Raw genomic sequence first — 25,484 nt, 5'->3', positions numbered from 1 at the left:
GCTCACAGACTGTTTGGTCTTCTTCCTCCCAAGCTCCATCCCACAGTTCTCTCATCCCACAGTTCTCTCACCTGCAGACAGGCCCTACCCTATGCCCAGGAGAAAGGACTGATGCCCGGGGTGCAGGATGGAGCTCAAGTCACAAACAGGCCACACAGCAAAAAATCATCACTTTATGTAAAGACATGAAGGCAAGTGAGCTCCCCTCAGGGAGCCGTGGCACTGCTGCCCCACCCCAAGGAGCATGTGAGCTAGAAAAGACAGGGGGCGGGGGGCAGCCCAGAAGCAAGTGACAGGTGAGGTTTCAAAGAGAGGGACGAAGATCATGGAAAGGCCAGGCAGGGTGGAGATAGGATGGACCCAGCTCATCTGAAGTGGCTTGGAGCCAACGTGCTGAACTCCTGGCTCCATTGAAGCATGAGGTCCTCGCCTTTGCTTGGGCTCAGCACGTTGTAGGTTTCGTTCTGCATGCATCTCAGGCGGGACACCTAGGGAGGGGCTGGGCTGTGGTCTGTGTCCTGAGCCAGGCGCCCACAGCATGAGGGCAGGAGGTGTTGGCAGCCCCACGGACAGTGGAGAGGAGGAAGCTCCAGGGAGACGCCAAGTGTCCCAGCCCCTTTTGGAGATGAGAAGCTGAGGCTCGAGGGGAAGTGACTGATCCTAAGCTACCTGGTGAGTAACAACAGGGGCCAGACTGAAACCCCACATCCAGTTCCTGGCCCAGCTGAGGGTTCTACCTACCCTGCCCTCAGGGACTGTCCCGCCTCTGGGTGCCAACTTCCTCTTGGCCCTGCTGCCTGGGAGACCTGCTTACTTCAGGACTGCAGCAGCAGAGGCTGCCTCTGTGGAGGGCTCTGCCCTGACATGTGAGGAAACTACTGCCTCCCACAGCCCTCACCAGCTGGGGCAGCTGAGGGGGAGGCAGAAGAAGGCGGGAGCAGGCCGAGGGGCTCACCTTCTGGTTCCGGTTTTTCATCAGGCATTGCTGGCTTTTGAAGGAACAGTAGTTTGGGTACTGGATATAGTCCATGTCAAAAACCTAAGCCAGGGGCAGGGAGAGGGGGTTGGCAAAAGCCAAGCAGGACCCTTGCTCCCAGAGGGTACCTATGACACAATGCCAGCGGCAGGCAGGTCCCTGGGGAATGCTTCCTCTCTGAGGGCAGGCCTGTCCACTCCCAACTCTGGCACAGGTCACTGGGAGAAGCAAAGCAGCTGCCTACTGTCACCTTGCTGAGAAGGGGACTGAAGAACGGAAATGGAGTGGGGGTGGTCAAGGCTCCAGTACACCTCAGTGGTCGAATGCTTGCCTAGCATGTGCAAAGCCCTGGGTTTGATCCCCAGAACCTCAAGAAGAAATGAATCACCCAATTATGAGCAGTCCAAATATCAGGGTCCTTCTGGGCACGGAAACTTGAGGAGAGAATCGCTGTATGCCAGTGTGTGAATCACTTGCCTCTCTGGGCCTCGACACTCACCTGTAAATCCAGAGGTACTCTAGAGAGGACCCCTGGGACCCTCTCTAGATCTAGGGCTCCAGGGACAATATCGGGCATGGCCACTCAACTCAGCTACCAGCCCCTTCTGTGTGTGATTTCCTGCATTCTGTTTGCCAGTATCTTATTGAGGATTTTTGCATCAATGTTCATTAGGAAGGTTGGCCCTGTAGTTCTCTTTTTTGGTTGGATCCTTCTCTGGTTGTGGTATCAGGGTAATGCTTGCTTCCCTTTCACTTTCATTAAAGAGTTTGAGAATTATCAGCATAAGGTCTTCTTTGAATTTCTGGTAGAATTCAGCAGTGAATCTATCAGAGCCTGGGCTTTTCTTTTTTGGGGGGAGGGGTACTGGGGATCAAACTCGGGACCTTGCGCTTGCGAGGCAGGCAGCGGCACCATTGAGCTATATCCCTGGCCCTGGGCTTTTCTTTATTGGTAGGTTTTTAATTACATCTTCAATTTCATTGACTGATACTGATTAATTTATAATTTTTTTTTTGGTACTAGGGATCGAAGGTGGGATCTTGTGCTTGCTTGCGAGGCAGGTGGCAGAACCACTGAGCTAAATTATAATTTTTATATCTTCTTGATCCAGCTTTGGTAATTCATATGTATCCAGGAATCTGTCCATTTCTTCTGTGTTTTCCATCTTATTAGAGTACAGGTTCTCCAACCAGGTATTGATGATCTTCTGGATTTCTGCTGGGTCTGTTGTGACTTCACCCTTTTCATCTCTAATTGCATAGATTTGAGTCTTTCCTTTTTTGATAAGGTTGGCTAAGGGTTTGTCAATTTTATTTAATCTTTCAAAGTACCAACTCTTTGATTCATTCTTTATATTGTTTTCTTAGTCCCCATTGCATTAATTTCTGCTCTGATCTTTTTTGTGTGTGTGTTCTGGGAATTGAACTCAGGACCTTGTGCTTGTGATGCAGGAGATGGAACCACTGAACTAAACCCTGCTCTGATCTTTTTAATTTCTTCTCTTGTATGAGCTTTGGGCTTGACTTACTCTTCTTTTTCTGGAAGCTTTAGGTTCAACATTAGGTTGTTTATTTGAGCTCACTCTGTTTTTCTGATACAGGAATTTACTGCTATAAATTTGCCTCCAAGGACTGGTTTCATTGCATCCCATAAATTCTGGTATGTTGTACTGGCATTATTATTTAATTGTAGAAACTGTCTAATTTCTTCTTTAATTTCACCTGTGACCCATTGGTTGTTGAGGAGGGTGTTATTTAATTTCCATGTGTTATGAAGTTCTTGTGGTTTCTTTTGCAACTGATTTCCAATTTCATTGCACTATGCTCTGATAATATACACGAGATAATTTCAATTCCTTTGCATTTACTTAAGCATGTTCTGTGAGTGGATATGTGGTCTGTTTTGGAGAACATCCCATGTGCAGCTAAGGTGTATTCTGATGTGGGGTAGAACACTCTGTAGACATTTACTAAGTCCATTTGTTTAAAAGTTTGGTTAGTTCTGATATTTGTTGATATTTTGTTTAGTTGATCTGTTTGTGACAGTGGGGGTATTGAGGTCCCCCATTACAACTGTATTAGTGCTTAATTTTTCTTTTTTTTTGGTACCAGGGATTGAACTTGGGACCTTGCACTTGTGAGGCAGATGGTAGCACCACTGAGCTAAATCCCCGGGCCTAATATTTGTTTTATATAGTTAGGTATGCTGGTATCTGGTGCATATATATTTATGATTGTATCTCTTGCTCTTGGATTGTTCCCTTTACAATGATGAAGTGACCTTCTTTGTCTCTCTTAATCAGTCTTGGCTTGAAATCCACTTTCCAAATAGAACAGCTACCCTTGCTTTTTTTGGTTTCCTGTCACATGGAATATTTTTTTTCTATCCTCTGACTTTCAGTCTATGAATCTGTTTGAATTAAATGTGTTTCTTGTATGAAGCATATTGTTGGATCTTGCTTCTTGATCCATGCTGCCATGCCGCAGACCAGCTGCAGTCGATGCAGGGTAGGAAGGGGAGAGGTCTCGGGCCGGCGAGTGAGAAAAGAACCTTCGCAAGCAATGTGCAGGTTCCCTCTGAGAAGTCTCAGGGTCTGATTTATTTTTATATCTTTAAGCAATGGCTAGGAGGCATTGGGCGGAACATATTTACATTTTAGGTTGCCTTAGCAATTTCTATAGAAATAAAGGTTATTTTTTACTAAACAAAGTATATTTTTCCTAAGCTGATTCATTTCATTGAACATCATGAATACATTTTAAAAATTACAATTGTCCCCTTATTTACCCACACCTAAGCAGAACAGAAGGTAACTTAATCAAAATCTCTATATCAGCGGGGGTACAAGCAGGATTTAGTTAATTAAATGTCAAACTCGTGGTCATCAGCTTGCCCTTGAGAAACTGCACAATGGTTAATATAGTTTGCTATTAGCTCTCTATTTTTTCTATACCTCTATTCATCTTGCTTAAATGTTATTTGGGTTCATGGTCCACGAGCAGATGTTTACAGTACTTTGAGAAAAACTGAGTAACTTGCCTCCTTAGTGTATTTATCTGTCTTAACTTTCTTTCTATTTCCCATTTCCCACTGTGTCGTCTTACATTTAAAATCTGTCCTTTCAATCTCTTTATAAGACCCCTTTAGTAAAAAGAAAGTCATCAATAGAAGAAAGGAGTTATAGTAGCAGGAAAACAGAGGGAGTTTTAGGAGAGGTTTCTTTAGAAGTGGGTATGGCAATAGAACTGAGAGAAACAAGAATTTGGGACTTGTGAGCCAGATCAGATTTCAATACAACATTGCCAATTTGCCTCATGGAGAATATGTTGTTAGTCACAAATACAATGATTCCTGTGACCAGAGTAACAATTGTAAACATTAGGGCAAGAAAAAATAAAACATGAGGGTACGATGTGTTCCACCCTCCTTTTCCCCCAGCTGGAACTTTGTCAAGCAGCATTGGAGGTCGGTCGGGCTTCGCCACTGCCAGTCTGTTTCTTTTGATTGGTGAATTGATACCATTTACATTGATGGTTATAACTGACATGTATTGACTTATCTTTGTCATGTTATTTTCTTGTTGCTGGTTGCCTTTTTCCCCTCTCTGTTTAAATGCTTTCATGTCCTGGGAGATTCATTCAGTTGGGGTTCATGGACTTGTAGTCCTCATCTCTTTCTAGACTTTCCTTCAGAACACTTTGGAGTGCTGGTTTGGTGGTCATGATTTCTTCAGGTGTCCTCTTTCATGAAAATTTTTATTCTTCATCAATTTTGAAAGATAGTCTTGTAGGGTACATCAATCTGGCTGGAGGTTGTTTTCTTTTAGGACTTGAAATACTTCACTCCAATCTTTCCTTGACTTGAGGATTTGTGTTGAGAAGTCTGTTGTGATTCTGATGGGCTTTCCTTTATACGTGATTTGTTTCTTTCTTTCTTTTTGGTACTGGGGATCTAACTCGGGTCCTTGCACTTGCGCAGCAGGTGGTGAAACCACTGAGTTAAATCTCCAGCCCCTGTTTCTTTTCTCCAATAGCTTTAAATATCCTGTTCTTGTGCTGAATATCTAGAATCTTGACTATTATGTGTCTTGGTGTAGATTTTCTTTTCTTTTTATTTTTTTGGTACTGGGGATTGAACTTGGGTCCTTGCGCTTGTGCAGCAGGCGGCAAAACCACTGAGCTAAATCCCCGGCCCCTAGATCTTCTTTTTTCCTCCATTTTTTTTTTGGTACCGGGGATCAAACTCAGGACCTTGCGTTTGGGGGGCAGGCAGCGGAACCACTGAGCTAAATCCCCAGCCAAATCTTTTTTTTTTATTTGGTACTGGGGATCGAACTTGGGACCTTGCGCTTGTGAGGCAGGCACCGGAACCACTGAGCTAAATCCCTGGCCCTACATTTTCTTTTTTGAATCATGAGTAATTGGAGTTCTATATGCCTCAATTAGCTGTATGTCAAATTCTTTTTCCATGCTTGGGAAGTTTTCTGCCATTACTTCTATGAACAGGTTTTTTATGTCATTTGTGCTATCTCCTGTCCAAAAGGCTGAGAACTGATATCTCCTGTTTTTTCTTTGACTCAGATCGATTTGATGTTATTCTTCTTTGCATCATCTAGTAGCTGTTGGATATTTTTGTGGTCCCTTGCTATTTTTTTTTGGTACCCGGGATCAAACTTCCCTTGCTATTTTTAAGAAATCTTTCTTTCCTGTCTTCTGTATCTGATATTGTGTCCTCACATTAGCTCATTCTGCTGCATGTATTTAAATTTTTATTCAGCTGCAAAGTTTTAATCTCCTGGGTATCTGTTTGAATCTGTTTCATGGATTCCATTTCTTTTCTCTGTTCAGTCTTCATAGTTTCCATCATTTTCCTAAGCTCCTCTATTTTTTTTTTTTTTTTTTTACCTGTATCTGCTTTACAGTCACTAAGCATGTCTCTCATTATGGTCACCATCTCTGTAGTTATCTGAGAAACTATGTGTGCCTTGATTTTTTTCTAGAGCCTCACTTATCTGCTTTGTTACTTCTGCTTTTGCCTCTTGAGAGAGTCCAGGAGGGTGGGTTTCAAATTGTTCCACCTCCTTGCCCCCAGGTTTGCCTTTGGTGAGCTGGAAGTTTGGGGTTGCATCTTGTTTAAGTGTCTTCTCATTTTCTTTCTTTTCTTTTCCTTTTCTTTCTTTCTTTCTCTTTCTCTCTCTCTCTTTCTTTCTTTCTTTCTAATTCCTGGGTGGATGGCTTTATTGCTAGTATTTAGAACCCTTAGGAAATGACTACTTCTCAGAGATGTCTTCCAGGTGTAGCTAGCTTTTGGGTTTTGAGTCTATTGCAAGATCCTATCTCTTCAATTTATTAGGCATGAGAGGTTGCTGCCTATTTGTCTAGTCCTCGGTTCTTTGACCCTGGCCTATAGTATTATTTACAACCCTTAGGCAATCTCAGTTTTGGCGTACCAGGAAGAACAACTGATTAGAACCATTATGTCACGTTGGCTAAAGTAGTACAATCAGCAATAATAGCATCAAACACAGCCCAGAAAACGACAAACTGTGGTACCTATTAACTTGCCACTTTTAGCTTTATGAACTAGATTTATGGTTACATAACAAAGTCTAATACCAACAAGAAAATCATATACAATAAATATCCCCTCAGTATGGTGATTTTACCCTCAGGGAGAAAATTTAAAAGGCATTAGGGGGAAAAATAGAGAAATAGAAGAAGAGATTAAAAGCAAAGCTGGGGCCGGGGATTTAGCTCAGTGGTGCCACTGCCTGCCTTGCAAGCACAAGATCCCAAGTTCCATCCCCAGTACAAAAAAAAAAAAAAAAGCAAATCTGGAGGACAAAGGAAGTTTATGCAAAAGAAGACAGGTGGGAAAGAAGGAAGAAATAAATACATGAACAGAACAGAACAAGAAAAAAAAAACTAGAAACAATATTCACACTTATGTAAAAACAAGATCAAACAATCAAGAAAAAAGAAAACAGAACAAAAACAAGAAAAAACATCTACTTCAAGGCATGTCCCTGCTGTCACTGCTAGACAAAGTGGGAAGACAGAGCCCAGATTTATGTTGATTAATCCCAAGAAGCTAGCCGAAGATTATGGCAAGGTAGTGGATAATCCCAGCAACCTTGCCCCTTTAGTTCTGAAGCTCAGGCTGGTTTCCGGCTGTGTGGCTGGAACCTGATTTGTTCAGCCTGCAACACTCCATGTGCCTCCTGCTGGCTTGAACTTGGTTCTCTCTCACTCTGATGGAGCCAGTCTGAAGCTGCTCTGAGTTCCAAGCTCAGTTGGGCCCTCTCCAAGATGGGTTACTAGCTGGCCACCCTCTCCTGGGGGATGTCTGAACCTGAATAACTCACCAGGCACTGCAGTCTGCTGTGCCCTGTTTCACTGGTGTGTTTCTCCATGGAGGCCTCTGGGGTCACCAGTAGTCATCCGTGTTTGCAGGTTTGAGCTGCTGTTCCCATGCAGTGAGTCAGGGCTCAGGGAGAATGCTCCTCGTGCCACCTCTTTCTTCTGTGTTTAAGTCTCTCTTTGCTCTCCCCTTGAGCGTCAGTTCTCACTTCAGATCCTTGCTGGGTCCTGGGGACCCACTTCCCTCCTCCTTTTCTTCCTCATTTTGCTACATTCCAATGTCTGGAAACCAAATCTCAGAGAGGCTGTTTCTCTTTCATTTACCACTCTGCCATCTTCCCAGAAGTCCACTTGTTTTGTTTTGTTTTGTTTTTTCAGTATTGGGGATAGAACTCCTGGGGCCGGGGATTTAGCTCAGTGGTTTTGCCACCTGCCCTACAAGCGCAAGGACCCGAGTTTGATCCCCAGTACCAAAAAAAAATCCCCGGCCTTGACTGCGTTTTGAGACAAGGTTTCACTATGTAGCCCAGGCTGGCCTCAAAGTCAAGGTGATACTCCTGCATCAGCCCCCTGAGTACTGGGATGACAGGCATGCACCACCAAGCCTGGCTTTTACATTTTATTTTATTTTTTACATTTTATTTTGATACAAGGTCTCACTTATATTGCTCAGGCTAACTATAAACTTGCAATTGGATTTCCTTACCCTCCCACATACCTGGGATTATTCATTTGATTGCAGAGAAGAGTGTAACTGGCACAGAGAGGGAAGTGACTGGACTGAAGCCAATCAGTGCTGGGACAGAATGGTTTGTCTCCCACCTTCAACCCCGAGCTTTCTCTCCCGGGCCTGATGCTTTGCCAAATCACAGCCTGCTTTATGGGCAGAGGGTGTGCAGTGCCTGACAGCAAGAGGCAGGAGGCACTGGGGGGAGCCAAGCCCCCTTCCACACCTTTGAACTCACCCAACAAGCCTGGGCACTGAGATTGGGAAAGGGCCTCACCTTGGTGGGGAAATCCCCATTGTGGAAGCTGAGGAACTCAGTCTGGAGCCAGCTGGAGACCCGGATGTCTTCACAGCCCTTTGTGGCCAGCCGGGCACACCAGAAGTCCATGTGGAGCCTGCCATACAGATCCAACCCATAAAAGCAGCCTGATTCCGAGGTCTCCACCTGTGGCACAGGGAGGGGATGGGAAGACATGCATGCCCTGCCCCCTGTAGGCCTCCCAGCCTTTCCCTGTCTCGGGCCACCACACGAGTACCTGGGTGCCCATGGACATGGTCTGGGCCGTGAGCAGGGAGCTGATGAAGGGTGTCTTGTGGGACGTGTCACACTGCTGCCACTGCAGGTTGGCCTCCGAGTGGCACTGCTCCAGCTTCAGAGAGCAGAAGGCACACAGGGGACAGAGACCCATGTGTCGCCGTCCAAGGTTGTCACAGACCTGGGCCAGGAGCATGGGTGAGGCTGAGGCTGGGACTCAGGCCTGTGCCCACCTGTGCCTTAGCCTCCCGGAGCCCTCAGTGTTGCTGTGCTAAGGCTCCTCTGGGGCTTTCCTCAGGCTTGCCTGCCTCCTGCCTCCCCTCTCAGAGGAGTCCCCAAGGACCTAGCCTTAGCTCCTTCTCCACCCTCTTCCTGGTTGTTTTGTCTATTCCTCAGCAGTCTTCATCTCTCTGAAGGTGACACCCAAACCTATCACCTTATTGCCAAGGACCTGACAGAGAGCTAGGATTGGATGCTCTGTGGTTGCCTCTAAGAGCCCGTCTGAAAGAACTCCTGGCGCTCTTCCCTTCTCTGCTAATGCTAATATTTATTTATTTATTTATTTATTTTTGGTACCGGGGATTAAACTCAGGACCTTGTGCTTGTGAGGCAGGCGGCAGCACCACTGAGCTAAATCTCTGGCCCTAATGCTAATATTTATGGAGGTGGCAAACTTCTGGCATTATGGCCATCCACTCTTGTCTCATCTGGTCTTCTCAAGAACCCTGTCACACTGGGGATTTAGCTCAGTGGTTCTGGCACCTACCTCGCAAGCGCAAGGTTGCAAGTTCGATCCCTGGTACCAAGGAAAAAAAATTTGTAAACAAAAGAACGCTGGCATGGCAGAAGTATTGCTAATATCCCCAGTCAACACTGATAAGGAGACTGAGGCACGGTGAGGGTGAGTGCATTGTTCAAACCAACAAGCCTAATAGGTATAGTTGGGGGCAAGGCAGGAGGGTCCAGTCTGAGGCCACCTTGGGCAGCTTAACAAGACTTGTCTCAAGATAAAATTTTATTTTTTTGCAGTACTGGGGACCGAACTCAGGAGCTAGCACTTGCTAGGCATGTGTAGTACCACTGAGCTAAATCCCCAGCCCAGGATAAAAATTTTAAGGGCCAGGGATTTAGCTCAGTGGTGCCAGCACTTGGCTGGCAAGCATAAGGTCCTAGGTTCAATCCCCGATACTGGAAAAAAAATTTTTTTTTAAGGGCAGGGAATGTAGCTTAGTGGCAGAGTGCTTGTCTCACATGAGTGAGGCCCTGGGTTCAATCCCCAGTATTGGGGAAAAAAATATGTGAACTTGGGATGTAGATCCAGGTCCTTCAAAATCTAAAGCTTATGTCCTGCCAAGCACCTAGTTTAAAAACCCAAATCCTTTTTTTTTTTGTACCAGGAATCGAACTTGGGACCTTGTGCTTGCCAGGCAGGCGGCAGAACCGCTGAGCTAAATCCCTGGCCCCTGAAAACCCAAATCTACTGGACATGGTGGTGTATGCCTATAATCCAAGCACTCAAGAGGCAGAAGCAGGAGGATCACTCCATGAAATTTTTACACGTTCTTGTATCAGGGCCTTTCCACTACCAGGAATCTCCCACCAGGCCCTTAGTCTGCCTGTTAACTCCTTCCTTCAGTTTCCGCTCCTCTGTGAAGCCTCCTGTGATCTTCCTGAGAGTGGCACGCTGTCCTCTTCACCCCTCCATCTGTCTCTCTGCACCTCCTACCTATGCGCCTCTGAGCACCCATCTTCTCACCCTGCTCGGCCTGCTCCTCTTCTCTCCTGACTGAGTCCTGGTAGGGCTGAGTCTACTGCATATGCTGGTAGCAACTCAAGTACCTAGGAGGGAGCTGGTGCCCCACAGATTTGTGGACAAATGGATGCCAGTCGGCATACCAGCTCTCCACAAATATCTGCTAATCTGTATTATTTAAAACTTAGGAGCCAGGCATGGGGGTGCACATGTGTAGTCCCAGCTACTCAGAAGGCTGATGCCAGAAGATCACTTGAGCCCAGGAGTTCCAGAGGCAGCAGCCTGGGTAGCCCAGTGAGACTCAGCTCAAAGTCACAATCAACTTGCTGGGGGCAGCAGATGCTGAGTCTGGGGGAGCTGCACCTCGGACACAGCTAGGGGCTGAGAAGGACCACTGGACTGGATGCCAAATTCAGTGTGGAGCCTTCTTCCTCTAATTCGGGGAGAGGTTCTTCCAGAGAAGGGAGCCCTACCTGGACAGAGCCTCTCCGCCTGAGCCTCACACGTACTCTCTGAAAGGCCATACTCTCTGAAAGGCCAGCGGGCTTACCAACTTCCCGAAGCCAAAGGTCTCCTCCTCCAGGTGCCTCCAGGCCTTGGCCGTGGGGGTGAGGATGCAGCTGTTCATCACAATGGAATAGGACAGCACCAGCAGGGCCTCCTTGTGAGGCAGCTGCAGGAGGCTGCAAACAACAGTACTGGTGTGCATGGGCTGGGAGCTGAGGCGGGAAGCGACATCCATCTCCCTGTGCCCCGCACAGCTGCTCCTGGTCACACACACTCAGGACCCTTATCACGGGCCAGAGAACCCCTGTACTAGCTTGCTCCTCTTGCAGATCAGCAACTGAAGAGCTGGGCATGGTGGTGCACACTTGTAATCCCAGCACTGTGGAGGCTGAGGCAGGAGGATCAGCATGAGTTTGAGGCCAGCCTTCGCTACATAGTGAGTTCAAGGCCAGCCTGGACTCCATAGTGATACCCTGTCTCAACAAACAAACAAACAAAGGAGCAAACAAACGCAAATGAGGAACTGAGATCCTGAAAGGAGAAATGTTCTCTGAGGCTGCAATGTGAAGACCTGAGCCCTCACTGCACCATATCACCTAGAGGATGGTCACCCAGGCTTCCTTCCGCACAGGGCTTCGGCCAAGCGGGCACAGGGAAGAAGAGCACAGCAGCCCAAGCGGGTCTGAGTGGGAATGTGGGCTTCTCACTTCCAGAGAAGGCAGCAGGGATGGCAGGGCCCAGGGGGTCATGCCCTCCCGTACCTGCTGTGGTTCTGGCTCCTCCAGTAGGTGTCCTCATCATACATTTCCTCCATTTCCTGGGCCTCGCAGATGAGCTCCTGGATGTTCTCTATCATCAGAGGAGCTGAGCCCACCTCTCGGACCCGGGCAGCGAAGGAGCGAGGACCAGAAGACAAAGACTTGAGCTGGGGCTGGGGCTCGGAGCCCACGTGCAGGCTGGCCACTGTGCCCAAGCTCTCCTCCACCCCGGCCCCTCTTCCTGCTTTCCCTCCTCCTCTTGCTCCTCCTCCTGTTCCTCCTGCTCCTTTCCTTCCTCCTGCTTGTGCTCCTGTGTTGGCTCCTTCTTGTGCTGCTCCTGAGCTTCTTCCTGCTTGCTGGCCGCTTGCTCCTGGCCTCCTATCGACAAGGAGGACTGCAGCAGCTCCTCCACGTTGCTGTTAAGCCCCTCGGGCCAGGCCTGGAATGCCTGCCACTCTGTGGCTACAGGGTAGGGGAGGGGGAGAGAGGAGAGAATAAGTGTATTAAAAACAAAAAGGAAAAGAAACGCATGTGATAGCAAAATAAAGGACCGTTACCAAGGCAAATGCAGCAGTGGGTCCCTTCCCACTTTCTTTGTAGAGCTCTTCTTTTTTTTTGGTACTGGGGATCAAACTCAGGACCTTGCACTTGTGAGGCAGGTGCTGGAACCACTGAGCTAAATCCCCAGCCCAGAGCTCCTCTTCCTTAACTCACACCAGTGCCCCCCTCTGCCCCAGCCTTGGGGACCATCAAGTATTCTAAACAGCTAGCCTGGAGGTGGGGCTGGGAATCGAACCCAGGGCCTGGTGCACCCAAACACATGGAGTGCACCCAGCTCCACTGGCATCAGTGCTTCAAAACACGGAGATACAGGGCAGGAGATTTAGCTCAGTGGTGCCACCACCTGCTTTGCAAGCACAAGGTCCCGAGTTTGATTCCCGGTAGCAAACCCCCCCCCCCCCCCCCGCAAAACACTGAGATATTAGAAGGTAGGTGTGGTGGTACATGCCTATAATCTCAGCACTCTGGGAGGCACCGGCAGGAGAACACCACTTTCAAGTCCAGACTGGACAATTTGGTGACTTAGCCAGACCCTGTCTCAAAAAATTTAAAAAAGGGAGAGGAGAGCCCTAAGCTGCATCCCTCAGCAGAGCTGTCTCCCCACCCCCAGGCTCAGGGAGGGCTCACCTTTGGCGTTGGGTGTGGCGGGTGAGGGCACCGAGGCGTGGGGGCCCTCTGCCACAGACTCCAGCTCCTTGAAATTGTCCACTGACAGGATGGAGAAGGGCTGGGAGCACCTGACCCTCTGCAGGGAGAGAGGGGGATGCCTTCCCCAAAGGGCAGGCGGCTCCTGCTCAGGGACTTCCGGGCAGGGATAAAGGCCCAGGGTCCTGCCCTGAGGGGAGCCTCCCCCTGACAAAGGGCCCAGGAGACCCTCTGTTTCTCCGGGCTGCCTGGGCTCTGCTGCTCAGCATCTGACTGGAATAAAACCCCTGGGCTGTCAGAAGAAACAATAGGGAGAGCCCTCCCCGCCCGTGGCCGAGGTGTCACGGTTTGTGAGGCCGGAGGGCAGGAGTGCTGAGCCCCCCACGGCCGTCCCCTCGCCCTTGGCCCAGCGTCCCCAGATCAGGCTGCTCCGGAGTGGAGCTCACCTTGGCATTAGTAGACGTGGTTGGAGCAGCGATACTGAGTGAACTGGCAGAAGGACTCGAACCAGGAGGCCTAGGGGAGGTCGGAGCAGAGGGCGCCTGGGGAAGGCAGGGGTGAACCGGCGCCTGGGCTGGGCGGGGGAGAGCGAGGGAGGGCGGGCTGGGCGGGGGAGAGCGGGGGAGAGCGGGGGAGGGCGGGCCGGGCCGCGCGGGCACTCACCTTCGGGAACCAGGCCGTGGTCCACCAGGCCGTGGTTCTCGTACTGGTCCAGCTGGACGACGGTGGGGTTCCAGCAGCCGTGTGGCGCGCAGCAGGCAGGTAGTCTCCGCCTTCCAGATGGGGGTCAGCAGAGCGAAGAAGCACTCGTACTCGGTGGGGGAGAGGGAGCTGCCCGGAGTCGGGGCCGAGGGTGACTCCTGCGCGAGAAGGGCTCCCAGAGGCAGGAGCAGGACTGCGGAGGGGATCGGACAGTGGAAGGCGCGCCCCAACCGCACCCCACCCGCGCCGGCCCCAGACAGACCCGGCTAGGCCGAGCCGGAGCCCTGCGGAAGTGTGCGGCGGAGGGGAGGGGAGGCGAGGGGCGGGCGGGGGGTCCTGGGTGGACCGCTTAGGGGGCTGAGGGGCTGCTGGGACCCGGGGGAGACCGTGGGGACCCCAGGAGCGGGGGCAGAGCCATCACGATCACCAGTGAGAGGCCTCGGAAATCATTTGGGGGCTCTCCAGGCCGGGGCACGGCGCTCGAGGAGCAAGAGCAGTCTCTTACCCCTCAGCAGTGACATAAAGGAGCCTGCCAATGGCTGTCCCATGTCCCCAGAGATCAGGGCCTCTAACGGCCGAGTGAGGGGCCGAGCGAGCGCGGACAGGAGCACTCACAGGCGCCGCTCACGTCACAGAGGGGGGAAGGGCGGGGACCCGCCTCAGGGGCCTCCCCCAGGGGACGGAGCCCCGAATGGGAGCACAGGCTGGGTTCTGGGGTTCCGGGGCAGCAGGAGGCGCAAGGCACAAAACAGAGGCAGAGGCCGAGCACATGCCTGTCATCCCAACACTCAGGAGGTTGAGGCAGGAGGATCTCCAAGAGTTTGCTATCAGCCTGAACTGCGTAGCAAGATTCTTATCTCAAAAAACAAAAAAGGGCCAGGGATTTAGCTCAATAGTTCGGCCGCCTGCCTTGCAAGAGCAAGGTCCCCAGTTAGATCCCGGTACAAAGAAAACCCAAAACCCAAAACTCAAACCCCCAAAACCGAGGCAGAGCCCCTTCGGGCAGGAGCTAGAGACGTCTCGGCTGAGAAAGGGGCCAGAAGGGAAACGGAGGAGAAAACACAGCACTGCTTTCTGGGCGGCCAGGCCACATAATTTCTGAGAGGAAAGCAGAATGTAGCTCAGCTTTGACCATTCAGAAAAACAAACTTAGAAAAGCAGAAATTGACTCAACCAATCACCCTCATCCGCTTTTCCCTTCTCCCCAATCACCTTGGCCCATGTCTCCTAAACCCAGTGTTGTCCAACCAGAACACGCCAGCGAGCTGCACAAACCTGTAAAGGTCCCCGCAGCGGGCTAGGCTGGCTACTCCCTGGACTAACCACCACGGAGGGTAGTGACAGGGCAGTACTTGGCGTCCCCGAGTGGTTCTTAGGGGGAGGCAAGCAGGCCAGTCTATGGAGTCGTGGGGAATACGCTATTTATTTCTTGCTTCAAATACAAGAGTAAAGCAGTATTTAGCAGGTGCGCATAGGGCAGGCTCGGCATTTCCTGGAAAGCGGGAGACGCCTAGTGGGGGAAATACAGAGCTGACCAAGCCCCGACCGAGGCGCGCCCTCGCCCACCCCACGGACGCGGAGGCGGAGGCCAGCACAGCGCCGCCAAGCAGGCTCCATGAAAGTCTACAGGAAACACAGCAGGCCGACTTGGAGCTTTTATTTACCTACCAAACTCCTTTACATGGGAGTCATATGCATTTCGCATCCCTTCTCCCATTCCTGAAGCCAGGATGAATCCCCTCGGGGTCCCTTCGGCCCATGATCTGGGGGTCCCTCCCCAAGGGAAACAGAAGAATAAGGAAAGAGGGCAGGGCAGGGAGCTCCCAGGACCACTGCCCCAGCCTAAGTCCCACGTAGGGGGAGCGCGAGGACTCGCCCTCTGAAGTACAGCACCAACCTCAGCACGAGGCACAAGGGCAGCGGGCAAGGCTGTGCCCAGGGCTGGCCGGAAGAGGGCACAAACCATCGTGGCCCGGCACCCTCCCTTCCGTGGCACCGGGTGGGGACCAAGCGGGCCGAAGGGGGTGACGGCACCGCACCGCCCGCTTCTCCCCGGCCCCTGGCCCGGTACACTCCTCTGCCACCAGCCCAGGTCAGGGAATGCAGAAGAAACTGAGAACCCAAGGCCTGCGTCTACTTCTTCTTCCGATCTTGGGAGCAGCGTGGACAGAACCTAGGAAGCAAGATGAAGGACAAGATGCAGAGTGAGCAGAGGGCGGAAACTCTGAGGGGACGGCGCCCTCTGCCGCTCAGCGCCCGCAAAATTGCTGCTCACCATTTCCCCCGCGGCTTGGTCGTCAGCCCCACACAGGCGAAGTGGAACCACTCAATGGAGCACTGGGAAGGAAGAGGACAGACACGGCGGTCGGTCGGGGGCCTGGCGGGTGCCGGAGGAGGGGCAGCTGGCGCAGGCGCTGCGGGCGCCTTTGCTCCCCCCGCCCCGCCCCGAGACTTCTGCGCGCACCCACGGCCACGCTCCAACCACCATCCCTTCTCCCTTCTGCACATGGGAGCTCACCACGCTGCCCAGCCGGCCCCAAACTCAAGATCTGGTGGGCACAAGTCATCTTCCTGCCTCAGTTTCCCTGGGTACAGCACAGAGGCGCATGCCCTGCCCTTCTCACGTCCTGCCCTTCAGCCGTGGCCACTCCACTTTACACCCACTCCCTCGGGTCCCCCCAAAGCCCTCCCCGAGTCAAAAGGGTGCTCACATCGGGGTTGTCGCAGCCGATCATCTCCCCGTAGGAGACCTGGTGGCAAAGGCAGTAGGTGGGCTCGTTGGGGTCCACAGGCATGTCCAGCACATCCGAGGGGTGGACGCTGCCGAAGGTCACCGAGGGCATCCCGTACTCGGGACTCCTGCGCCAAGGGAGAGAGCGCGTGATGGCAGGCCGGAGCCGTGGGAGGAGGCGCTCACAGGTGGCAGGGGTCCTGCGGCTGTGACCTCTTCTGTCCAGCAGAGACCAAGGGTCAGGAGACAAGGGTGGGACTGTGCAGGGAGGACGCCCGTGGACGCACTCACGTGCGCACGAGCTTCAACTTTTTCTGGGTGGCCTTGGGGGCTTCCTCGTCCGAGTTTTTGCCTTTGGAGCGAGCCCGCGCCGCCTTCTTCTCCTTCTGAGTCCGGCCTTCTAGGGAAGAGGGGGCGCCAGGCGGCGGAGACAGGAGGCTGGGTTAGGGCTCCTCCCCGTCCAGCCAGGTCCGCACGCACGCACGCACGGCCCGGGCTGGAAGCTCCGCCCACTGGCTCCCGCCCCCCTCCTCACTCTTTTTGCCTTTGCTAGAAGAGCTGTCATAGTCGCTGGACTCGATCTGCTTCTCCTTCAGATCCGCCTCGAAACGGGCCAGGTCTGTGTCCAGCCGCCGAATGTGCTTGTCCACCTGGGGGGAGAAGGCAGAGGTGAGGGCCGGCTCCCAGTCCCCACAGCAGGCAGGCGAGGCGGGCGGAGCCTAGATCTCCCAGACCCACTGGATCCCAACACAGCTGAAGGAGGGGAGGAGGCCTGAGAGGTGGGTGAGGGGTGCCAAGGGCAGGCCGTACCATCTCATAGGTCTGCATGGCCAGCTGCACCTTGTCATCACCGAACTCCTTGCACTTGCCGTAGGCCTCCTGGATCTGCCTGAGCAGGGCCAGCTTTTCCTCGGAGCTCAGGCTGCGGGCGCTGCTCATGTACTCGGTGGCCAACTTGTCAATTTCAGCCTTCAGGTCTACAAGAGACAGAGGCCTGGTCACATTGGCAGAGGGTGGCCAGACGAGACAGGCTCCCTCCTGTTGCTCCGCGGACCTTTCCTGTAGACGACCACAGCCTTTGCACTAAAACGTCCCAAGCATGCACAGGTACCAGGCCACGCACTCAAGAAAGGCAGCACATTGACACTGGTGTTTTAAAGGTGCCTGAGGGTGCTGCAAACAGTCAGAACTTAGTTGCTGCCACACACGGTGGACTCTGCACACCCCGGGGACAGGAAGCACGTTTCAGGTAACCTCTGAAGATGCTTCTTTGCAGGACTCGAGCTTCTAGACCGATCGATTTTGCCTCCAAAGCCATCTTGTTTCTTGTCTTCAAAACATCCCACTGCAGCTCTGCCTGCTGCGGACCGGGCCGGTCATCTGCTGCTCTGCTCTGCTCTCAGGCCTCACGATTTAGCCCTGTTGTTCCTCATCTGTGACTGGCTTCTGTGTTCCTCATTTTCACACTGTTCACCTGGCACACTGCTTCCAGCAGTTTAGTTCTCGAAGGCCGGACTCTGATTGTGGCCGACCACCCCCTCGTGTCTGCTAGGGCTCATGGAAATGTCAAAGGCAAGAGGCCAACTCGAACAGGGCAAGGCAGCGGCTAGCAGGAAGGACTGGGACGAGCAAGGTCAGAGACAGGCTTCCCTCCAGGCCTTTGGAAGAAGCCAAAAAAGCACGTAACTTGTCGCTCCCAGCTGGTCTCTGCAAGGACTGCAGAGTTTGAACTGAGCTGGGTGTGGTGTTACACACCTGTGACCCCAGCTACTTGGAGGACTAAGGCTGACGGATCCCAAGTTCAAGGCTGGCCTAGGCAACTCAGTGAGACCCTGCCTCAAAATTAGAAAATAGAAAATAAAAAGAGCTGAGATGTATGTAGCACAGGGCTCCCTGGGTTCAATCCTTAGTGCCATCAAAAATAAATAAAATAAAAGCCAGGTATGGCAGTACACACCTGTGATCCCAGCACCATGGGAGGCTGAGGTGGGAAGATCGGAAAGTAAAGTACTGCATAGGGAACTAGTGAGACCCTCTCATTGAGGGACAGGGTGCTGGCTGAGGATGGACCTCTCCAGTCCTGGGAACAGACGTACAACAAATAAAAGCTATTTTGTAAAAAGGCCAGGATGTGGAGTGCTGGGCTCTCCTCCTGAGTGAACTTAGGCCTCTGGGCTGTGGGATGCTCACCCAGCGCACCCTGGAGCCCGACACGGGGCTGGCAGCGGCCTCCCTCCTGCACCAAAGACTGTTTCTCAGGCTGAAGAATATTGCGTAAGGTACTGGTGTTAACTGCCCCCTTTTTCTCTTTAGTCTTCCTCTAGTCTTTCTTCCCTTTTCAGTAACGTCTCATGTGCACACCTCCTGTCTGCCAACATGAACTGCAGTCTAAAGCTGAAACTCTAATTTTGTGACGGTAATGTTAAGCACGGAGGCAGCAGCACTCGAGTTATCCCATGGATATATCAAACATGAACATCAGAAATGGCTCGAGTCACATTTGGTTTCTTTTATTCCTTTTCTTTTTCTTTTTTTTTTGAGACAGAGTCTCGCTATACAGTCCAGGCAGGCCTCAAACTTGTGAGTTGTGGGGATCCTCCTGCCTCAGCCCCCTGAGTGCTGGGATTAGAGGCCTGAGCTACATCACCCAGCTTCTTAAACTGTTCTTGAGGGAAGCACAAAGACCACAGCATCTCTGCTTTTTCTGCAGTGCTAGGATTGAACTCAGGGCTTTGTGCATGCTCAGGGACTGAGCTATATCTCCAGTCCTCTTATAATTTATTTATTTGTGTCTTTTTGAGTCAGGGTCTCACTCTACAGTCCAGGCTGGCCTTGAACTCACTATGTAGTTCAGGGTGGGGTCAAATTTGAAATCCTCCTGCCTTAGCCTCCTGAGCCACTGGAATTTCAAGCATGTACACATCATGCCTAGAATAGCTTTTGAATTCTTGAGGCACCTTATCAATCCTCCATTTGTTAGAAAAAAGCTGATGCAAAAGTGAGGGCAGTCAATACTCTCTCAAGAATTGCAAGAGAATAAAACAGTTTTAAAGAAGTACAAGACAAAAAAAGAAAGCAAGGAATTGCAAGAGAATAAAAAAGCCACAAGGCCAGGGATTTAGCTCAGTGGTTCTGCTGCTTGCCTCACAAGCACAAGGACCTGAGTTCGATCCCCAGTACCAAAAATAAAAAATAAAAATAAAATAAAATTTAAAAGCCACAATTCTTCAGATCATGCCAGATGATACAGTCCTAGCAGGCAGAGGAACAAGTGGTCATGCGTCTCCTTTTACATGAAAACCCTCTCGGTACATACCCTCTGTTCTTTGGTCCAGGTCCCTCATGAGCTGAAAGTTTCTCTGCAATTCAAAGGGGAGGTTTTCAATACCTAGGGAAGAGAGGAAACTGAGAATCTGTACTACGCACAGCCTTGGCGAGCGTTCACACTGATTCATACTCCAATCCCTGAATTTACTTTTGTTTAAGTACTGAGATTGAATACAGGGCCTCTGCACTGAGCTAATCCCCAGCCCTTTTTGAGGAGACAAGGTTTTGCCAAGTTGCTAAGTTGCCCTCAATCTTGAGGTTCTCCTGCCTCAGCCTCCAAGTGCTGGTTTACACGCGTGTGCCACACCTGGCCTGCAAGGTTGTCAAGTGCAGCTCCACTTTCCCTCAGTTGAACCTCCTGATTTGTGACAGCAATGACACCTTTCTCACAGGAGGCTGTGTCTGCTTCTCTCCCCCCCACAACTAACTTCACCTCTGCAAAAGTATCCACTGCTGTCCCCTTCCAAGCCCTTCCTCAGCCTTTCCCTTTCCTTTGGTTTCAGTCACTGCCTCTGTGTTCTCAGCCCTCAACTTATAATGCCAGACTGGCCGGATATGCGGTGCATACTTGTAGTCTGAGTGCTCTGGGAGGCTGAGGCAGGAGGACTGCCATAAGTTTAAGGTCAGCCTGGACTACATAGCCAGACCCTGTCTCAAAAAAAAAACAAACCTGGGCCGGGGATTTAGCTCAGTGGTTTTGGCTGCCTGCTGCACAAGCGGCAAGGACCTGAGTTCGATCCCCGGTACCAAAAAACAAAACAAAACAAAAAAACCTAATGTTGGGCATGGTGGTGCATTCCTGCACTCCCAGCACCAAGGAGGCTGAGGAGGATCACTGTGAATCCGAGGCCAGCTTGGGCTACATAGTGAGTTCAAGGCCTGGACTACAGAGTGAGACCCTGTCTCAAAAAAAAAAAGGGCCCGGGCTGGAGCTTAATGTGAAGGCCCAGGTGGGGATCAATCCCCAGCCCTGGGCGAGCAGGAAGAGTAAAGTAATCCCAGCGACCCCCAGGCTAAAGCAAGAGGGTGGAGAGCTTGAAGGCATTCCTAGCAACTTCGCAAACTGTCTCACAAAAAGAAGAGCCAATGCGGCTGAGTCCCTCTCCTGCTCACAGCTCCCCACCACCTCACTGCCAGCAGGAGCTCTGCAATGCCTGCCCTAGCTCAAGGGGGGCTCCCTTCGAATCTCACCCCATTGGCTTTCTGAGGGCCCCAAATGCCTTGATGTTGCTCTCTGCCTGGAACCTGGCCTTCCATACCCCATGCTGGAGTACCTCCTGGCCTGCTAGTCTCGTTCATTCTTCAGAGTTCAGCTCAAGCCAGGTGCAGTGGCGCATGCCTGTGATCCTAGCACTCTGGGAGGCTGAGGCAGGAGGATCACAAATTCATGCCCAGCCTGGACAATTTAGTAACTTACTGAGGCCCTAAATGAAAAATTAAAAAAGGGCTCAGTGTGAAGACTTGGGTTCAATCCCCAGTACTGAAAAATAATAAATGAGTAAGTAACAGATACCGGTGCAAATGTGACCTTCCCAGACCCTGCCAAGTACTGTATGTACAGGCTATCACAGCATTCTCTTTTTATTCTCTTTCAGTAGTACCAGGAATTAGAACCCATGGCTTTGTGCATGCTGGGTAAGTGCCCTGCCAGGGAGCTTCATCCTCACCCTTTTAACAGTTTTGGACAGGATCTCACTAAATTGCTCAGGCTGATGTCAAATTCTCCATCCTCCCGGCTCAGCCCAGGGCAGCTGAGATTTCAAGTGTGCACCACTGTGCCCAGGTCTACTCTTCTTTCCTTAATTACTTAGCTGGTGCCTCTTTCCTAGCTCTCCAGGAGGCCTACAACATCCACTTTGTTCTGTCCTGCTCCCTCGTGCTTAGCAGTCCTGACTTGCATACAGCAGGGACTCAGTGAATACAAGCAAAGGCACAAAGTCTAATCCATACAAGAGAAATCTCTTCCTCCAACTCCACTTCACACTTTGTTTTTTGGAACCGGGGATCAAAGTCGGAACCTCGCACTTTCGAGGCAGGCGGAAGCACCACTGAGCTAAATCCCCAGTCTCCACTTCAAACTTTTTAAATGTTTAAATTTATCTCGGTCCACCACCACCAGTTCAGAGATTATTTTAAATTACCAGTGATTAGGGCCAGGGATTTAGCTCAGTGGCACCATGGCTTCGGCTGCCTTGCAAACACAAGGTCCAGAGTTCGATTCCCAGTACCCCCCAAAATGAGGTAAACATTATATATGGTGATATAGAATGAGCTCTTTTTTTTTTTTTTGGTACTGGGGATCGAACTCAGGTCCTTGTGCTTCCAAGGCAGGCGGCAGAACCACTGAGCTAAATCCCCAGCCCTAGAATGAGCTCTAAGAGATCAGAGATGAAGAATAATATGTACAATGTTTAAAACTAAATAGATATGTGTATACTTACAGGTATAAATTACCAGTGATTTACCAAATCAGATGATGTTATTAGTCCTCTCTTAAAAACACTTCAGCGGTACTAGGTACTCTCTACTTCCCTTCAGGATAACTCTTTCTCCTAGGGTTCCGATCTGGTAATCACAACATTGATAGTTTCTTAGCCTGTCCCTTAAATGTTCATATTTTCTAGAAATTACACTTCATCTCTCCTCTGTCTCTCTCCCCAGTACCAGGGTCTGAACCCAGGGCCTTCACACTGAGCTACATCCCCAGCTCTTTTTATTTTGAAATAGGATCTTGCTAAATTGCTAAGTTGCCTAGGCTGAGCTCAGACTTGCAATCTTCCTGCCTCAGCCTCCCAGCGGGCTTCATTTTCTCTTTTTTTTTTTTAGATGAGGTCTCACTACATAGTTTAGGCTGGCCTTGAACTTCTCTATTTTCTCTGAATGATCTCATTCCATTACCAGTCCTATGTATAAAATGAATGAAAATACATGGTGAACAATCCTGACTTTCCTATCGTTCATGGTACACTGTCTATCTCATTTTTCAAGCAGGACAAAGTCCCGTTAGATTTTTCTTTCTCTGAACTACTTAGTAGGTACTGTCGTATTTAACTCCTAAACACTTTTGTTGCTCCCCTTTCTGAGTCAGGTCATCTCGGACCAGACAGCCATCACTAAATGATAACATTACGCTGTGAACTACCATTCAAGCGTCTCCCTTTAGGAAAGACACAAGCTACTTTCAAATGCACACTCTCTGGCTTGCCTTAGAACACCTTGTCCAGTCTGGCCCCTGCCTCTTTTTCCGGTCTCACTGCCTCCCCATGGCTTACCTTCAAATCACACCCATCAACACTCCGCCCTCATTTCCCTGACTTTGCCACACACCCTTCACAACACCTGCGCTGCTTTCCTCAGCCCTGAGTTCACTTTCTTTCTCTGCAGTGGCAAATGAGCTTAGCTTTCATGAACCTACACAAAATCACCTTGTCTGTATTAACCTGCAGCCCCAAGTACTTAGCCCATCTCTCCAGGGTTACCAACTGTCCTTTTAATGTGTTCCTAATATTTCTTGTATTCTCCTTTTTTTTGGTTTTGCTGTGGCCCAGGCTGGACTCAAACTTTGGCGATCCCCATGCCTCAGCCTCCCAAGTGCTGGGATTACAGGCAAGACCACCAGGCCCAGCTTTATTGTTCGATAATTACTTAATTTGCACGCTGTTTCCTGTTACACTGTGAGCTTCCTGAAGGCAGAGGCTGTGTGTCTGCCCATCTCTCTGCAGCTGGGGAGTAAACCCAGGGCATTAAATATGCTAGGCAAACACCACTACTGAGCTACAACACCAACCCTTTACTCGTTTTATTACATTCCTAGTACCTGCATTATGTCTGATCAGCAGTTCCTCAGTAAGTATCTGTTAAATAAATGACTGTCTCTCCAATGAAACATACCTAAGCGCACAGGGTGACAGGCTTTGTGAAGGGGAGGGTTACACAAAGAGCATAAACATAACCCCAGATTTCCCTTGGGTGGGAACTGGATCCTTTCAGTCGATCATCTGACAACAGTCCCTCGCCCCCACCTGTCCCCCCTCAAGAGAGGCCACTTGAGAAAGAATTGGCTGCAGGATACTCGAGCAGGTCTTTGCCGCTGCTCCAAATGTCAGTGAGTGCTACCGATTCTGGAAGATTTTTTTGGAAAAACAGTCTACCGCGAGGTTAGAGAAGACACGGGTGCAGAAGTCGCAAAGATTTCCTTGCCACGCCTGGTAGCCCCTCGAGACAAATCCCTGCCCCCCGCAGGCCCTCCCTCCTCTACACCCCGCAGCGGGGACTCAGCCCTTCTGCCCCGCCCCCTCTTTCTTCGCACCCCTCAACATTTCCTCCCGCGCATCCACTTCCTAACTGGGACCTTCTCACCCCCAAGGACTTCGAGGCCGTAGATCCTCTCGGCCCCGGTCGCCCACCACTCTGTGAGCCCTGACCCCCTCCTCCAGCCTGCTCTTACTGTCCAGATAATGTTCCAAATACATCCCAGCAGCCATCTTGAAGCAAAACAAAGCAACTTCCGGTCCTCCCCGGAAGTGACTGGGACGACGGAAGCTGGAGCTATTCTTAGCTCAGGTCCTTTCCGCCCTTAAAAAGAGCACTTCCGCCCTGAGGAAAGAACTAGCCGGACATATCCGCCCGAGGTTGAACTTTTCCTTCGGCGTGGGGACTCACGACCGCTGATGGGGAGGCCGCTATAGCGGCGCTTCCGCCCTTACTAAAACTCCAGTCCGCGCCAGGACGGGTATGACGTCACGGCAGTCGCCATTTTGCATTCTCTAACAAACTTTTTTTCCCTCCAAAAGGGGAAGGTGTGGTAAAGGAGGGAAAACGTTTCACTTTAGAAGTGTATTCCGTAAATATCCCTTTTCAGCAACTGGGGATTCCAACTTCCTTTTGCAGAGTATAAATCTGTTGACAGAGGAGGTCCTGGCTGAAGCAAGAGTTTCTCCAAGGCAGCTAGTTTACGGATTTAGAGGAGTTACCAGGCCTTGCAAATTTAAGTCCTCTTGCATTTCTGTTCACTCATGCAAACATTCTTACAGATTATTATTTTGGTGCTGGAGATTGAACCCAGGGCTTCATGGAGTAAGCAGGCCCTCTACCACTGAGCTACACCAGTCATTATTTTAAAACTTTCTCCTTAAAAGTACAAAAATTATAAAACACTGCACTTTTGTCAGTTCCTGAGCTTTACACTGTCATATATGAAAACGTAACTTCTGACCTTGCCCTTACCTCTCTTAAGGAGGCCATGTTTTTGTTTTTTCTTCTTGGTGTTGGGGTTAGAACCCAGGACCTGCCACATGCTAGGCAAGCACTCTACCACCGAGTACCCCTACCCCTTACATTCTCTTTTTATTTGGATTTATATGTGATGTTAACGTCATGATTATGAAGGGGCTGGGACACCGACCTTTACAACTGGGCCAGTTAGATGCCAGCCATTATGGTAGCTGTCTATAATGCAGTCAACACCATTTTTCATCACCATAAAAGGGAAGGGCATGACAGGCTGTCACATTAGGAAAAAAATTAAAAGCCAGTAGTATCTTGGATCTAAGTGTTGCCCATAATTCATAATCCTTCATAATTGATGTCACATGGCAGGCTTTCCTTATGACAGACTTTGTCATACAGTGTAGATCCATTAGGTAAAGAAGGGCAAGGTGGGTCCTTCCCTAGTGAGCAGGTGCTAAGTAGGGTGCAGCAGCACACTAGGAGATCTCATTCTATCTCAAGCGCCACACCCTTGATTTCTTCTCCATGCTTTTCCTTTTCTGAGCAATGAATGAGATTCCAGTTCAAATCTGGTGATGAGGAGGCCAACACTGCATATCTGGCCACGTGTGATGTACTCGTTAGTGTTACACTACACACTGACACACTATCACTGCCTCGCCCTAGTTAAGCA

At 50.5% G+C, this 25,484-nt stretch overlaps 2 protein-coding genes across 6 annotated transcripts; both read right to left on the bottom strand.

Moving 5' to 3' along the window:
• Positions 1-157: 157 nt before the first annotated feature.
• On the bottom strand, positions 158-14,983 carry Acrbp (acrosin binding protein). The gene is given in 11 exon segments (XM_087213554.1): positions 158-488; positions 956-1,039; positions 8,341-8,508; positions 8,600-8,779; positions 10,902-11,034; positions 11,620-11,848; positions 11,851-12,078; positions 12,805-12,922; positions 13,269-13,338; positions 13,486-13,717; positions 14,030-14,983. Coding segments are annotated over 11 exon segments (1,608 nt in total). The 5' UTR covers positions 14,073-14,983; the 3' UTR covers positions 158-365.
• Positions 14,984-15,118: 135 nt separating this feature from the next.
• On the bottom strand, positions 15,119-24,217 carry Ing4 (inhibitor of growth family member 4). 5 transcript variants are annotated; one of them, NM_001310292.1, is made up of 8 exons: positions 24,030-24,091; positions 19,572-19,643; positions 17,066-17,232; positions 16,791-16,905; positions 16,547-16,652; positions 16,236-16,383; positions 15,800-15,861; positions 15,119-15,697 (listed from the first exon to the last, which is right to left on the bottom strand). In NM_001310292.1, the coding sequence occupies exons 1-8, from the start codon at positions 24,064-24,066 to the stop codon at positions 15,658-15,660; spliced, it is 747 nt and encodes a 248-aa protein (NP_001297221.1). In that variant the 5' UTR covers positions 24,067-24,091; the 3' UTR covers positions 15,119-15,657. The 5 variants fall into 5 exon arrangements, with proteins under 5 accessions (NP_001297221.1, XP_004869474.1, XP_004869476.1 ...); XM_004869417.4 differs by having other exon boundaries at positions 15,167-15,697; positions 16,547-16,655; positions 24,030-24,217; XM_004869419.4 differs by having other exon boundaries at positions 15,167-15,697; positions 16,547-16,655; positions 16,800-16,905; positions 24,030-24,217.
• Positions 24,218-25,484: the final 1,267 nt, after the last annotated feature.

This window comes from Heterocephalus glaber, unplaced genomic scaffold, assembly GCF_053883595.1.
Source record: "Heterocephalus glaber isolate CG9 unplaced genomic scaffold, H.glaber_assembly_v1.0 deba00001444, whole genome shotgun sequence".
Lineage (NCBI taxonomy): Eukaryota > Metazoa > Chordata > Mammalia > Rodentia > Bathyergidae > Heterocephalus > Heterocephalus glaber.
This window is presented reverse-complemented; position numbering and strand designations above follow the sequence as displayed.

Bases quoted from the DNA above. Each gene is read 5' to 3' on its own strand.
- Ing4 (XM_004869417.4), bottom strand. From the start codon at position 24,066: ATGGCTGCTGGGATGTATTTGGAACATTATCTGGACA. The intron at 17,233-19,571 runs GTATGTACCGAG...TGTCTCTTGTAG, and splicing joins CCTGGACCAAAGAACAGAGG to ACCTGAAGGCTGAAATTGAC. The intron at 16,656-16,790 runs GTGAGGAGGGGG...CCTCTTCCCTAG, and splicing joins TTCTAGCAAAGGCAAAAAGA to AAGGCCGGACTCAGAAGGAG.